Source organism: Globicephala melas, chromosome 11 (assembly GCF_963455315.2).
Source record: "Globicephala melas chromosome 11, mGloMel1.2, whole genome shotgun sequence".
NCBI lineage: Eukaryota > Metazoa > Chordata > Mammalia > Artiodactyla > Delphinidae > Globicephala > Globicephala melas.
In genome coordinates this window covers 66532265-66545673 of record NC_083324.2, presented here as the reverse complement: position 1 = coordinate 66545673, position 13409 = coordinate 66532265, and the positions used below count along the sequence as shown (strand labels likewise).

General features: G+C 50.2%; 1 protein-coding gene across 6 annotated transcripts in view; it reads right to left on the bottom strand.

The window, feature by feature from the left end:
* Window positions 1–132: 132 nt before the first annotated feature.
* The window catches only part of CMTR1 (cap methyltransferase 1), a 60220-nt gene continuing 46943 nt past the window's right edge, over window positions 133–13409 (bottom strand). For 3 of the 6 annotated variants that reach the window (XM_030870852.2, XM_030870850.3, XM_060307519.2), the window contains 11 exons: window positions 10641–10697; window positions 9821–9878; window positions 9239–9307; window positions 8123–8254; window positions 7095–7217; window positions 6323–6414; window positions 5395–5463; window positions 3976–4023; window positions 2871–2983; window positions 2145–2253; window positions 133–1495 (listed from right to left, as the gene is read on the bottom strand). In XM_030870852.2, the coding sequence (XP_030726712.1) occupies window positions 1363–1495; window positions 2145–2253; window positions 2871–2983; window positions 3976–4023; window positions 5395–5463; window positions 6323–6414; window positions 7095–7217; window positions 8123–8254; window positions 9239–9307; window positions 9821–9878; window positions 10641–10697 (1003 nt within the window). In that variant the 3' untranslated portion in view covers window positions 133–1362. The other 3 variants (XM_030870854.2, XM_070046698.1, XR_009565748.2) reach the window with 3 other exon arrangements.

Here is a 13409-nt window from a genome sequence, read left to right as displayed (position 1 = left end):
CACCCTCTTTTCTCCCCTCTTGAGTACAGCTTCCTCCCCTTCACCTCCAGCCCAAGCTGTTTCATTCACGCAAGTCCCAGACCACAAAGCACCGAAGGACAAGCCCCAGCACAGAGCCACACAGGCATTAAAAATATGTTTATCTTTAATGATCCAAGATTCTGCAAGACACACTGATACCCAGAATTGGGTGGAAATACAGCATCTCAGCGGTGCTGCTGACAGCCTGGGGGATGCTGGCCTGAGACCCCTGAGGTGGAGTCAATTCCAACCTCATGGGGAACCTCAGTGCCCTCTATCTCCATGGAAACCAGTCTAGCACTGGGATGAGACCCTAGGGAGCCCACAGGAGCATCTCTGAGAGGTATTTCCCATTAAAAACAACCACAGGTTCCCTCCCCCACCCAAAGCTACTGCCCAGCTTCCCCCTCCACCCCGCCAAGATAGAGGAAATGGAGTGACCACAAAAGGACAAACAAAAGCAACTGTGCCTCCTGCTGGGGATGAAAAAACGGAGGGGGGAGGGTGGCAAGGTGGCTGGGACAAACGGGAGTGCCATGATTGCCAGAGGACTGAGTGCAACCCAACCCAACAGGACCTCTGTTACAGTGGGGCCACTACTGTTTGGCGCATAGAAAATGGCAGGTCTTCAAGGCTGCTTCCTTCCCTTCTAGAGCTGCCCGAGGTTTGGATCAAAAGGGGTGAGGCCCAGGAAGGCTCTACAACCCCAGGAAGCAGTCGCACCTACCACCAGACAATGCTACCTGCATCCTGACGTGGTGTCAGAGATGTGGGGTCCACATGCCTCCCTTCCCGGCCTGCGGGACGGTCAGAGGTTTGGGCTGGGAAGAACTCCAGGGAAGACCAGGAGAGGGTAGGGGGAGGAGACAAGAAAATCTCCAACTTGGCATCAAAACAGAGCAAGTTCAAAGAAACAAAACCTTGATTTATATAGCAGCTGCTCCTGGCCAGCTCACAACAGCAGGCCTCCTGCCTCTCAGGGTCGGCCCAATAAAAAGTTGGGCAAAGCAGGAGCATGGCCGCCCCCTCAGGGCACTGTGTGGAACTCAGAAAAGTGAGTCTACAGGATACAGGAAGGAATGGCAGAGCCGAAGCCCTGCTGCCCTCTGACAGACACATCCTCCACTGGCCCCATGTGCCCTGGGCCCTGACCTCAAACGTGCTGTAGGAGCTGCATCCTTCAGGCTGAGTCCCAGCAGGGGAGACAGTTCCCAGGCAGGGCTCCGGGTAGGGAATTCCAAAAGGTGTCCCAGAAGGCCCCAACTGAGCTCTTCAGAGGAGGCCACCAACCTCACAGCCAGGCTCAGGGAACGACAGGGCATTCGGCAGGGGTGGGCATCCTCAGGCGCTGTGCGTCTGGATGAAGGAGAGGACGTCCTCCTTGGACAGCTTGTCTGGGTCCTGGGGCTTCTGGGAGTCATGCACACGGATGCCATCCCCCCACTCCCAGAAGAGCCGGCCGTAGTAGCAGATGCTGGGGAGGAGAAGGGAGGTCAGAGGGCTGTACCCACGTGGAGCAGGACCAAGAGCTCACCACCCATCCTGGCACCCGTGACTTCGGGGATGGGTGTTCTTAAGAGTGTGTGTGTGTGCACTGGGGGCAGGGGGGAGGGCAGGTCTCACTAATGACTCCAGTTGAGCGTCTTCCCTCTGGCAGCCAAATGTACCTAGTAGGCCCTGCTCCCTGCCTTCCAGAATCAGCTTTTTTCAACACACAGCTGCTGCTGCTAATTGCATCCTACTGGATCCTTTAATTACTGATATTCCTGGTTTATCTGTCTCTGCTGCTCTAATAGAACAGTATTAGTGTGGTGACACACTGGTGTCAGTGGCTAATTACAGGCACATCAGGGCTACTGGCTGCTGTCGAAACCTATGACCAACAATCCGGCAACACACTGGGTCCAAAGGCAAGACTGTGGACCTCAGCATTAGCCCACACCCGGCCAGGGTCGGGCCCTTCACACCCAGGACCCCCAACCATCACAGCCATACCCTCGTGGGAAGCCCCTGCATGGGCAGCAGTCAGTCTCAGGACCCGGGTGTGCCCCGAGAGGTCAGGCTGGCATTCTAGCAGGAGTACCTGGGGCTGCAGGGGGCAGGCCTGGAAGAAGACTACTTACTGAAATGGAGCAATGGCGTCTGAAGGGAGGTCAAAGGTAGAGTTCTTGGTTTTCTTGTTGTAGAAGAACTTCCTCTTGAAGCTTTTGCTGAATCCCATAGTCCATGGCTCTGACAGAAGGAAAGGGGGAAGAAGCCCAGAAAGGACACAAAATACCCATGGGGGACAGGTCAGTCCATTGAAGGGCATGCCTTCCTTCACGCCCGTTCCTCCACTCCCATCCCCGCCAAACAGCAGCGGAGAAGAGCCTGTGAGGACACAGCCTTCATCACCCGCCCAAAGGGGCTCCAGGAAGACAACTAAGATAATTCTCAACAACTCTCCCCAGTCCCGCCAACCTGCTACCAGGGCAACATCTCTTGGGCCCTGGCAGAGGGAGTAGGAGTCTGTTAGCCAGAGGGTACTAAGGAAAAAGGATTCTACAGGTGATACGAATGGCCAAGCTTGACTTTCTGGATCTGCTGTTGCCCACTGCGAAGGCCCTTCTCCTGCCATGAGGACACCACGTGTGCATATACAAGTTGGGCTCCCCTCTCTCCAGCCCCAGCACAACCCCCCCAGGATCCACCGAAGAACAGAAGAGGCTCAGGGAACACAGTCCCGCTCAACATACACCTCAAAGAAATGCCCACCTCAGTAGGGAGCCCTTAGCTCTGGCTCAAGTAGGGTCTGGGCCAGTTGCCCTGGCTGAGGGAGTGGGGTTAGGGAACAGTGGCTCATCACCCACCATTCACTGTCCTGACAATGTAGAGGCCAGTGGGCACAAAGTGCCGGTCGTCCCGCCCTGTATAGCTGAGCTTTGGCGTGCCACTGGAGCCCTTGATGATCTTCATTTCCAACCTTGATTTTCCAGAGTAGGCATGCAAACAGGAAGCGTGAGTGTGTGTGTGTGTGTGTGTGTGAGAGAGAGAGAGAGAGAGAGAGAGAGAGAGAGAGAGAGAGAGAGAGAGAGAGAGAGCCCTAACGTTAGTCTCTGGCTAATGTCAAAATCAGCCAACCAACCACAGTACTTTACCTCAGTTCAACATGAGAAACTGAGGCAGAGACTTGAGTTGCTCCAGGCCACACAGAAAGTGAGTTTGAGTGCGCTGCTGGGTTTAGAACTCAGGCTCTGAACTCCCAACTAAGCAATGGAGGCAGGGAAGTGACACATGCCCCTGCTATGTTGCTGCTGTTTGCGGGGTGTCAGGGTGACACCGGTAAGGGTAAGATCTGACTACGAGTGCCACTGGATCTTCAGTTCACCACCCATGGCATCAGTGTGGCTACTAAAGAGTTAATTCGGGAGCACTGAGACCCAGCCCAGCTCCAGTGGCCACAGGGGCACACCCAGGATGAGACCCTCAGATCTGAGCACCCTGCACACCGCTAAGATTATGAGGAAGCAGTTATACCCCCTCTACCTCTCCAGGCTCAATCTCTCTGTCAGCACCAGGAGCTGGGATTTATAGTGTTTCAAGCAGCTTGATGCTCTGCCCCTAGCAGGGACAATCGTAACTGTTACAGCATCAACAAGCCCGCTGGTATTTCTGTCTGACGCACACACCCCTCGTAACTGTTACAGCATCAGTGAGCCCGTATTTCTGCCTGACACACACCCGCCCGGCTCCCCTCCTGACAGTGCTGAATCAGCTCTTAGCTGGGGGGCCCTTGGCTGCAGCTGAGCCACGCAGGCAAAGGAGGTGGGGGGGGCGGTAGAGGCAGCCACCAGGGCAACTCACCACCACACCCCTAACCCACCGCTACAGAAAAAGAGAACGAATCCTGGACACTGCCATGCCCCCCACCCCAACTCCTCTCAAATCCTGAGCTACCCTGGCTGAGTCACTCACCTGACAAAAATCTTCTCCATCTCCTCCAGCCTGTATACCTCCTTCACCCTGTGGACAGACGGACAAAGAGCTGACAAAGGATTCTTGGTGGGACACTTGTCTGGGCAGCAGCTGGTAGGCAGGAGGCTGTGCCTATCCTCACCTTCTGCCTCAGGCCCTGCACCACCCAACCCACCGAGGACCCCTAGCCTGTCACTGCCACCCTCCACAGACAAGCCCTAGGTTTCAGAGCTGCCAAGCACCCCCTGGAGCCTGCCCCAGGGCACCCGGGGAGCGCAGCTATGGTTCAGGAAGTCAGGTGGGGGAAAGAGGAAGGTCTGGCAGACCAAGATGTGCCTGTCAGCATTCCCACCCTGGGTCACCGTCACCATCTCTAGAGGCCAGAACACCAAGGGCCAGGCTCTTGCCCAGGTCTGTCTACATGGATTTTAGGCCTTCCTGTAACAGAGTTGCTTCCAAATCGTCCTAACAGGCCTATTACCATTAGGGGTGAGGAGACCCCCCTACCCAGGATGCAAGGCTCCTGTTTGATGCCCAGCCCTCCACCTCTGGGGGCCCCTGAACACGCCTTTGGAACTGCTACTGAGTAAGGTGCCCAGAAGCCAAGCAACCAGACCGTCACAAGCAGCAGAGGCAGGACCCCTGGAAGCTGCTTCTCAGGAACCGGCAGACAGGACATTTTAAAGTGCAAGAAGAAATTACTTTTAGACTTTCAGAAGACTTCTAAAAGTGCATTCCCACTATTGGATTTAATCCTATGTAAATCTGTATTAAAAAGAATAATGAAAATTATTTTGATAAAATGTACCTCAGTCTCTAGTCACATGAAGCCCCAAAGATAATAACCTCAGACCTCAGCCCAGACTGGAAAAGTCTGTTCCATCTGTCTGCTCCCTCACTGTTACCCTCTAAAGGCCTAGAACTTTTACATTACCTAACGTGGCAACAAACCATGGCCTTCTTTCCATGCACCAAGGATCCCATTACCTCAAACCAACCTTTTCTTTTTCATGTTCAAAAACTCCCATTCCCTCAGCACCCTTTTCTTACCTGAAAAAAATGAAAAGGCCAGGATTGATATGCTAATGATATTCAAGCATGAATGTGTGGCTCACAAGGTGTGTTAGTGCTCTCAGAGGCATGTGTGTCTTAAATGAGGATGCCTTAAACCTGAGGAACGAACCTCTCCTGTGGAGGTTGGCCCACTGTGACAGGCAGGAATGGGGGATACTCTGGGGCAAAGGAGTCACCTACCCAGCACCCCCAAGCAAATCACTCAATGGCAGTCTGATCTCTAATGCCAGCCTGGTCTGGTCTCCTCCACTGAGCCCTCCCAGCCCTCACAGGACAGGGAGGCAGGCACTGGCCAGAAAGAAGCAATGGGAGAGGAGGATTTGGGGGGAGAGATGATCTGCTCACCTGATGGGATTCATGTCAGGCCGACTGGGCTTGGAAACAGCTTTCACAAATTTCTCAGCAAGCTGAATTCTACAATCCAAACAGAGTCTCTCAGAGGCAAGTAAGGGTATCTTTACCAGCACCTGCAGCCCCAGGGCACTGTCATGGCACCAGTGGGAGTACACTCCTGAATCTGCAGCAAAACTGCTCCAAGAGGCAGCACTCATGTCTCCCAGGAAGCCCACCCTTGCCCTTCTCCAGTGATGTCGTCATGAACGCCCTCTCCCCCACTCTGGATTCTGACCTCTACTTTCAATACATCTTGGTTGGTTTCCCTGAAGTGTAACTTCGGCTGTGTTCAGTCACCTCCACCAGAACTTCAAGCATCATCTTTATTCTGTGCGTCGGCTCCTTCACCCCAAACCACAGATACCACAGTACACCCACTCAGATGAACCAACTTAGGAGTGACTTCAGCACCATAGCGGTGTAAGATGTCTCTCCTTTTTGTACCCCCGTTTTAAACGACTGATTAGGAATCTATCCACGAACAAAAGTACCTCTGTGGGAGTTGTGGGATCCATAAACTGACTTAAGTGGGACCACCAAGAACAGAACACATTCTTCAGAGGAGAAGACCCTCCCTCTTCCCCGTAAGGTCACCCTCTTGTTCAACCTTAAAACAAACATCACCTCTGATCTGAACAGCTGAGGCAAAATAGAGTGTGCTAGTATGTATGAAATCAAGGCCCAAGTCCTGGTAACTGGGAGTGTCAACACCAATTTCTCACCCTGCCCTTGGAACCAGCTAGTGGGTAGAAGAGGGAAACTCTGAGGATGCTCTTAAGCAGAGAAAGCCTGGGAGAGGCCCAAGCCACAGAGGCTGCCGCCATAGAGCTGCCCTGGCCCACCCCGGCCCACCTTCCCTCCCCCAGGGCCCAGGTCAGACCGTTGGTTAAAGTGCTGCTCCCGCACGTCGCTGCCATTCAGCACAAGGACATCGAGGATGTGGATGGCACTAATCTTCCGCTGGGCCTTCCCCTAGAAGGACAAGTATGCTGCCCACCCTGCCAGGAATTGGCCTGGGGCTCACTCTGCCCACGGTGGCACGCTGGCCTCCATTCTACACATAGCCGGGGGAAGGGAAGGGCTCCAAACACAGGATATTTCTCTCACCTCCCTCCCAGTTGATTCTCAGCACCAGGCTGGCCCATGCTTCTGAGAAGACAGAGGCCTGAGGTGATGGGTGATGAGCCCCCTTGAATCTCAAACCCAGTGAGGCTGCCGCCATGGTGCTCCAGCAGGCCCTGGCTTCCCACTCTGGCCAACTGTTCCCACTGACTGTTCTGAAAGTTATCTGTATGGCTGTAATACCCAAAGCTCATGGGAAATAACAAGTTGCTTCTTTCCCAAGGAATCCTTGGTCAATAACAATCAGCAGCTAAAAAATATGCAGCAGGTTCACCAGGGACTTTGCTACACAGAGATGATCAAGATCTCCTAAACATAAGGAGACTGTGGTCCTTCCTACCTGAATATGCCATGGCTTAGAGCAACTACTCGAGGAGGAGGAACAATTACAAAGCATTCGCCAGGCCTTGGGCCCTCTCAGGCACCACATACACATAACCCAGTTAACTCAGGGGGCATGGGGGCGAAGGGACAGGCCCAGCTGTTCCCCAGATGGCAGAGCCATACACGTGAGCAGAACCACCTCTAACCTCCCCTTTCAGCTCATGGACAATCTCCACAGAGAGCAGAGTGTCCCGGGGTAGCTCTGTCTTCAGGTCCAGCTTGACCCAGCGGTCTGACTGGCGGCCATCCCATGTGTAGATCTGAGACTTCTATGGGCAGAGAGAAAGGGCCAGGTCAGGCAGACAAAGACATTAAGTGGTGAGAAGCTCAGCTCTCAAAAGGGCTTTTAGTTGGTGGCTACAAGCTGATGGGGCTGGGAAATGCCAGAAGAAAAGGTCTCAGAGAGATTAGTCAGTTATACTTCGTACACTATAAGGACAGTGTTGTCCTCCACTGCCTCAGTGGAAGAGGAGAGCTCTGACTCTGTCCCACTGGGAGGGAACAGGCTCAGGGCACTATTCAAGAGGCCTGAGTTCATGATCAGAGCCCCTCAAGAAAGATCCAGCTTGGTGTATGTCTGAAGTGGGTTTGGTGAAGGGTCCGGAGAACAGAGCAGAGCAGAGAGAAAGTAAAAAAAGATAAAGTGTGAGAGGACACAGAGAAAGTAAGTGAGGAAGAAGAGATAAAACTATAAAGACAACTCAGAGTGAAAAGAAAGAGCAATGAGGACTTTACCCAATTAAGATATAGAACTGCCAAGGTTTTCCCTCACCTCATTTTAGACTCCAAAGACAGGGGATGACATGGGATGGTGGTGGTGTTGCAAAGAAATAGCTGCATGGGCTCAAGCCAGCTTAGCCTACTGACCATCCTGCTAGCCTAGGAAGCTCCACATCACAAGAAAGGAGGCAGTGTTCCCTTTAGCGATACATGGAGGTGAATAAGCAAATACATGGATAAATGAAAGATAGAAAGAATGAATGAATGATATTTGGCTAACTTAGAGGAAGAAAGGAAGTGAAGTTTCAAGAAATACCTTCCCTGCAGTCAAAGCTCCAGCTCCCTGGTGCCAAGAGAACGTGCACCAAGTGTGGCAGGCAGCTGTCCAGATTCCCACAGACAGACAGCAAGCTTCCACCACCCAAGCTGGGTAGGAAGCCAGCTGCAGACTTACCCCCAGGCCAATGAGGAACTTCTGCTCACTGCCAGACACCATGCAGCGGTAGTCGAGCACTGGGCGGATCTTCTCCAGGGTTTTGGAAGTAAGCAGCGTGGGCTTATAGCTGAAGATGTCGATCTCAGTGCCCTGCAGCCCCGGGTCAGAGAAAACACGGCTGGGTTGGGGGAAGGGACAGGCGCTCAGTACGGGTGCCTGGGGGGTGGGGGGTGGGGCAGGGAGTTAGGGCAGGCTGGGGGAGGGGAGGGACAGGAAGCACTTGCTGTCTGAAACATGCCCCCTGCTCTACCTACACATGCACTAACTGGGATCTAATTCTGTCTGCTTGGAGTGTTCCTTTAGGATCTATTAGGAGAGCCTGGGAAAGGAAAGAACACCGAGTCCCCAGAGTACAGATCGATTTACCAGAGCTATAAGGAAATGTCACCAGAATATAAAAGCCTCCCCTTCACTAAAACTGAAGGCAAAGACTTGCAAGCAGTTGGTTTGAAAGCAGCTAAGTAATCTCTCTACCCATTCAGAAAAATTTACACGTGCTATTTTTTTTTTTTGAGGCCATCTTGAACCTCATTCTCCAGTCCCTAACCAGCACAATGGCCCATGATCTGGGCCAGATTTAAATAAAGCCCAGGGAAAAGCTGGAAGTCAGGTGGTAGGAAAACATAGGGCAGAAGAATTCTGAGGACCACTCACCAGAAACAGAACAGAAAGTCTACGTTTAGGCCAGCTCCACTGTGAGCTCTCCTGGCAGCCCCTCCTGGCCCTCTGACCAGCTCCCCAGCCTAAGATCATCCCATACTTCATGTCTCCCCTGCAGGCACACTCACAGGACCCTAAACTTGCCAGGGAGTGAGAGCCAGCACCACCCTTTGGGCAGCGGGAATGCTGAACAGAACACATCTCGGGCCAAGAATCTTCAGGCAGCCTGATGGGCTCCCAGGGAACTCAACACCCTACACCAAAAATTCCCATCTGTGGTGGCCTCAGCCCAGCCCCGGGAACCCATGTGGTACCTGCACAAGCCCTCTGGAGGCCAGGCATCTGGGGGTCTCAGTGATACTACATCTAATTAGGCCTCTCTAACTTTTTATTTTCACCAGATACCAAGCTTACCTGGATTAGCTCGAAGAACTTAGATTTTGGGTCTGTGGAAGAAGGAGCAACTCTAGCCTGGTCTGGGATCTAAAACAAGACAGCAAAGAGCTTTGGTTTTCAAACGCATTTTTGACCAAGGCTGTGTGTGAGTTTACACAGGCAAGGGCTTAGGCTCAGGCTGGGCAAGAGGAAATGGCACACAACAAAGGAAGCTGGGGTGGGGTGGGAGTGGAGTTGGCTAATTCAGTCACTGCTCCCTTTCAGGCCCTGTGGTAGCACACCCCAAAGGCCACTTACCTTTCTCTGGGGCTCTCTGTGGTCAGTGTTGCTACCCAGGGCCACCAGCAGGAAAATGAGGCCTGTTTACCCACCACCCTTGTCCTTGCTAACCAGCCTGCAGGGCTAAACGAGCAGTGAAAGGGCCAAGGAGGTTACTCCCAACAATGCTGAGACATCCAATTCTGGAGTGCTGTGAGGGTAGGCAGATCTCTTCATTGGGGCAGGGGCGGGGAACCCTAAGATGACCGGGTTGGGAGTCAGTCCCATTCTTCTTTAAAGTTTCCCTGCCCTGGAGCAAAAATGGGCTGGGGAGACACTCACCCCCCAAAGCCGGAGGCACTCTTTCCGGATCTCTGCCTGCCGAGGCTCACTCAGTGTCCTGGGAAAATGAAGCCAGTAAATGACTAAAACGTCAAAGGCATACAAGGAGTGTGCCTCCCGTGCACCCATCAGAACCCCAGAGAGAGGACGTCAGTGTGTACATGCACATACGAGGCCAAGTTGCCATTACACAGGGTGCTTATAAGACTCCCATGCCTCTGCCTCTTGGAGACAGGAGCTCAGATATACACAAAGTGAGATGGCCTCCTTGTCCCACCACAAAGGGAAGGGAGGAGACCACCCTCCTGACCACCCTGGATGTCAGGGTCCCCACACACCCTTCTTCCAATTACCCATCGGCACATGCTGGCTCCTCTGACAAAGGCCACATTGAGTCCATCCCAGGATGTCACCACGTCCCAGAAAGCTGAATTAACTTATGCTCACCCCCTACCAGAGGTTTTCCTTGACCAGTCCTACATCTCCTCTCTTGATCACTCTTTACTCTGTGTCCCCTGAACGTTAGACGTTCTACGCATGCTATGCCACTCTACATCCTCTGATGCACTGTTAACAACTTTCCTGTATCCTTTTCCTGGCTTACCCTTGTCTGTCCAAAGACAACATAATCTTTGAGGGCAAGGTTCATGCCATATGCTCCTCTGGCATCCTTCACAGACTACAGCAAAGTATGAGATTAAAAAAAGTAGGTATTTTTAAGTGTTTGTGTAAATGAAATAAACAAAGAGCTCAGGAGGAGGAACAAAACATAAAGATCTTCCCTTGAAATAGGTGAATTCTGGAAAGGGGCAACACTCACGTGTCTTGAACAAAGGCATGGATTTTGGCCAGAGCTTTGATCTGCAGACTACAATGGCTAGAAGAAAAAAAATGATTTTATCTCAGAAGGATTACCAAAAAAGACAGCCAATAGACATCAGGACAGAGAAGTTTAGCCAGAGCAGTGGCCATCTATGTTTGAGGGAGGGGCTAGAGAGTCAAAAGAGAAACCCCTCGACCATACCCTTAAGGTACCTGATAAAGGCTTAGGGTAAAGCAGAAGAACTGAGTCAAACCCTCCAGACACTCAGATCCCAAGTCCAGCTAAAAGGAAGGTTCTGATAGCATCCTTAAAAATTTGAAAGCAGTAGTGAATTGATTCTTTTTTTTTTTTTTTAAAGAATCTTAGTTTTGCAGGATCTTAGTTCCCCAACCAGGGATCGAAACTGTGCCCCCTGCAGTGGAAGCGTGGAATCCTAACCACTGGACCACCAGGGAATTCTCTGAACTGATGCTAAATAAAGCAACAACAGAGCGCAGACCCAGTTCAACTACACACTAAACTGACTTACCTGCACCAACAGCTGCCCTTTCTACTTTAGGCTCCATGACTCTTTTAGACACAACGTCTGGCTTTTAATTTTAAAAGTGAGACGTGATAAAGCAAGATGTGACCCACTGACAAGATGGAAAACAGTCCAATAGAACAAGACCCAGAGGTGATCCAAATGTTGGAATTATCAGACAGGACCTTTAAAATAACTGTGAAAAACACGTTAAAGGATCTAGTGGAAAAGGTATAACATGCATAAAAGATGGAGAATATTGGCAGAGATATAAAAACTGTATTTTGGGGACTTCCCTAATGGTGCAGTGGTTAAGACTCCATGCTCCCAATGCAGGGGGCCCAGGTCCAATCCCTAGCCAAGGAACTAGATCCCACATGCATGCGCAACTAAGAGTTTGCATGCCACAACTCAGGAGCCCGCATGCCGCAACTAAGGAGCCCACCTGCCACAACCAAAGGAGCCCACATGCCACAACTAAGGAGGCCATGAGCCGCAACTAAGACCCGGCACAACCAAATAAATTAATTAAAATAAATAATAAAAACTGTATTTTTAAAAAGCAAATAAAAACTTTAGAAATGAAAAGTATATTAGCAATAAATGTTTTTTTACTTATTTAATTTACTGACGTATAGTTGATTTACAATATTATGTTAGTTGCAGGTACTGCTTAGGGGACAGGTGTGAAACGAATGAGTGAATGAAGGGTTGTTGTTCCTTGAGTATTTGCTGAATGTTTCTGTCCAGGCCAGGCCCAGTGTGTCCCTACTAAAATGGCTGGTTGGCTCAAGGGTCACAACCCTCTCAGAGGTCCTTGGAGATGGGACAGCCTAGGGCCCCAGGACATGCCAGCTCTGCCCCCAGAGATGAGGGTGGAAGCATCCTGGTTGCTGCCTGGGAGAGGCAGGGCACCCCACAGCACTGCTGCAGGACCTCAGGAAGGCGGCTTCCTGCCCTCTTCTGGCTGCAGTTTTCCCAACTTTACCAAGGGGGGTTGACCTGGACAATCTCTAATTAACAGTAACCTCAGTAATAAGTTGATGTGTTATATTCATTGAGCTCCTCCTCTGTGCCTGGCACTCGCTGTGCTAAGCAATTTACGTGTGCCGTCTCATTAAAAAAAAATTTTTTTTGTATTTTGATGTAATTTATACTCACAGAAAAGTTTTAAGAGTAGTAGTTTTTTAATGCCCTTCACCTAGATTCCTCAAATGTTAACATTTTACTACATTTGTGTTTTCCTTATCCCTTTCTCTTTCTATGTGTGTGTGTACATGTGCAATTTTTTTCTGTTGAGTAGGTTGCAGGCATGATGTCTCTCGATTCCTAAATTCTTCCATGGGTATTTCTTAAAAACAAGGAATCTCTTATTTAATGAAGTAAAAGCATGAAAATTCGGGAATTAACATAAAAATATTATCATCTAAGCAATAGACCTTTTGTAAATTGTCCCCAAAATTACCTTTATAGGAAAAGAAAATCTGAAATCATGCCTTGTGTTCAGTTGTCATGTCTCCTTTAATCTGGAATCACTCCTGAGTCTGTCTTTGTATCTTATGACACTGACATTTTTTGGAGAGTGCAGGATCTTTTAAAAACCATTTTTAAATTGAGGTAAAACTCACATAGCATGCAGTTCATCATTTTAACTAACCATGTTAAATTACACAATTCAGTGGGTTTTAGTACATTCACAATGTTGTACAACCATCACCACTATCTAATTCCAGGACGTTTCCATCACCCCCAAAAGAAACCTGTGTCTATTAACAGTCATTTGCAATTCTCCCCTACCGCCATCCCTCCCTTGGTAACCACTAATCTACTTTTTGTCTCTATAGCCCATTCTGGACATTTCATATAAATCAAATCATTACAACACGTGGCCTTTTTTTGTCTGGCTTCTTTCACTTAGCATAATGTTTTCAAGATTTATACATACTGTAGCCTGTGTCAGTAAATTATTCCTTTAATTGCTGAATAATACCTCCTTGTATGGATACACCACATTTTGCTTATGCATTCATCTGTCGGACATTTGGATTGTTTCTACTTTTTGGCTATTAGGAATAATGCTGCTAGAACATTCATGTGTAAGTTTTTGTGTGGATATATGATTTCAATTATCTTGGTTACATACTGAGGAGTGGAATTGCTGGGTCATATAGTAAGCTTGTGAGCAACTACCCAACTGCTTTCCACAGCACCTACAGCTTTTTACATTCCCACCAGCAAGTACC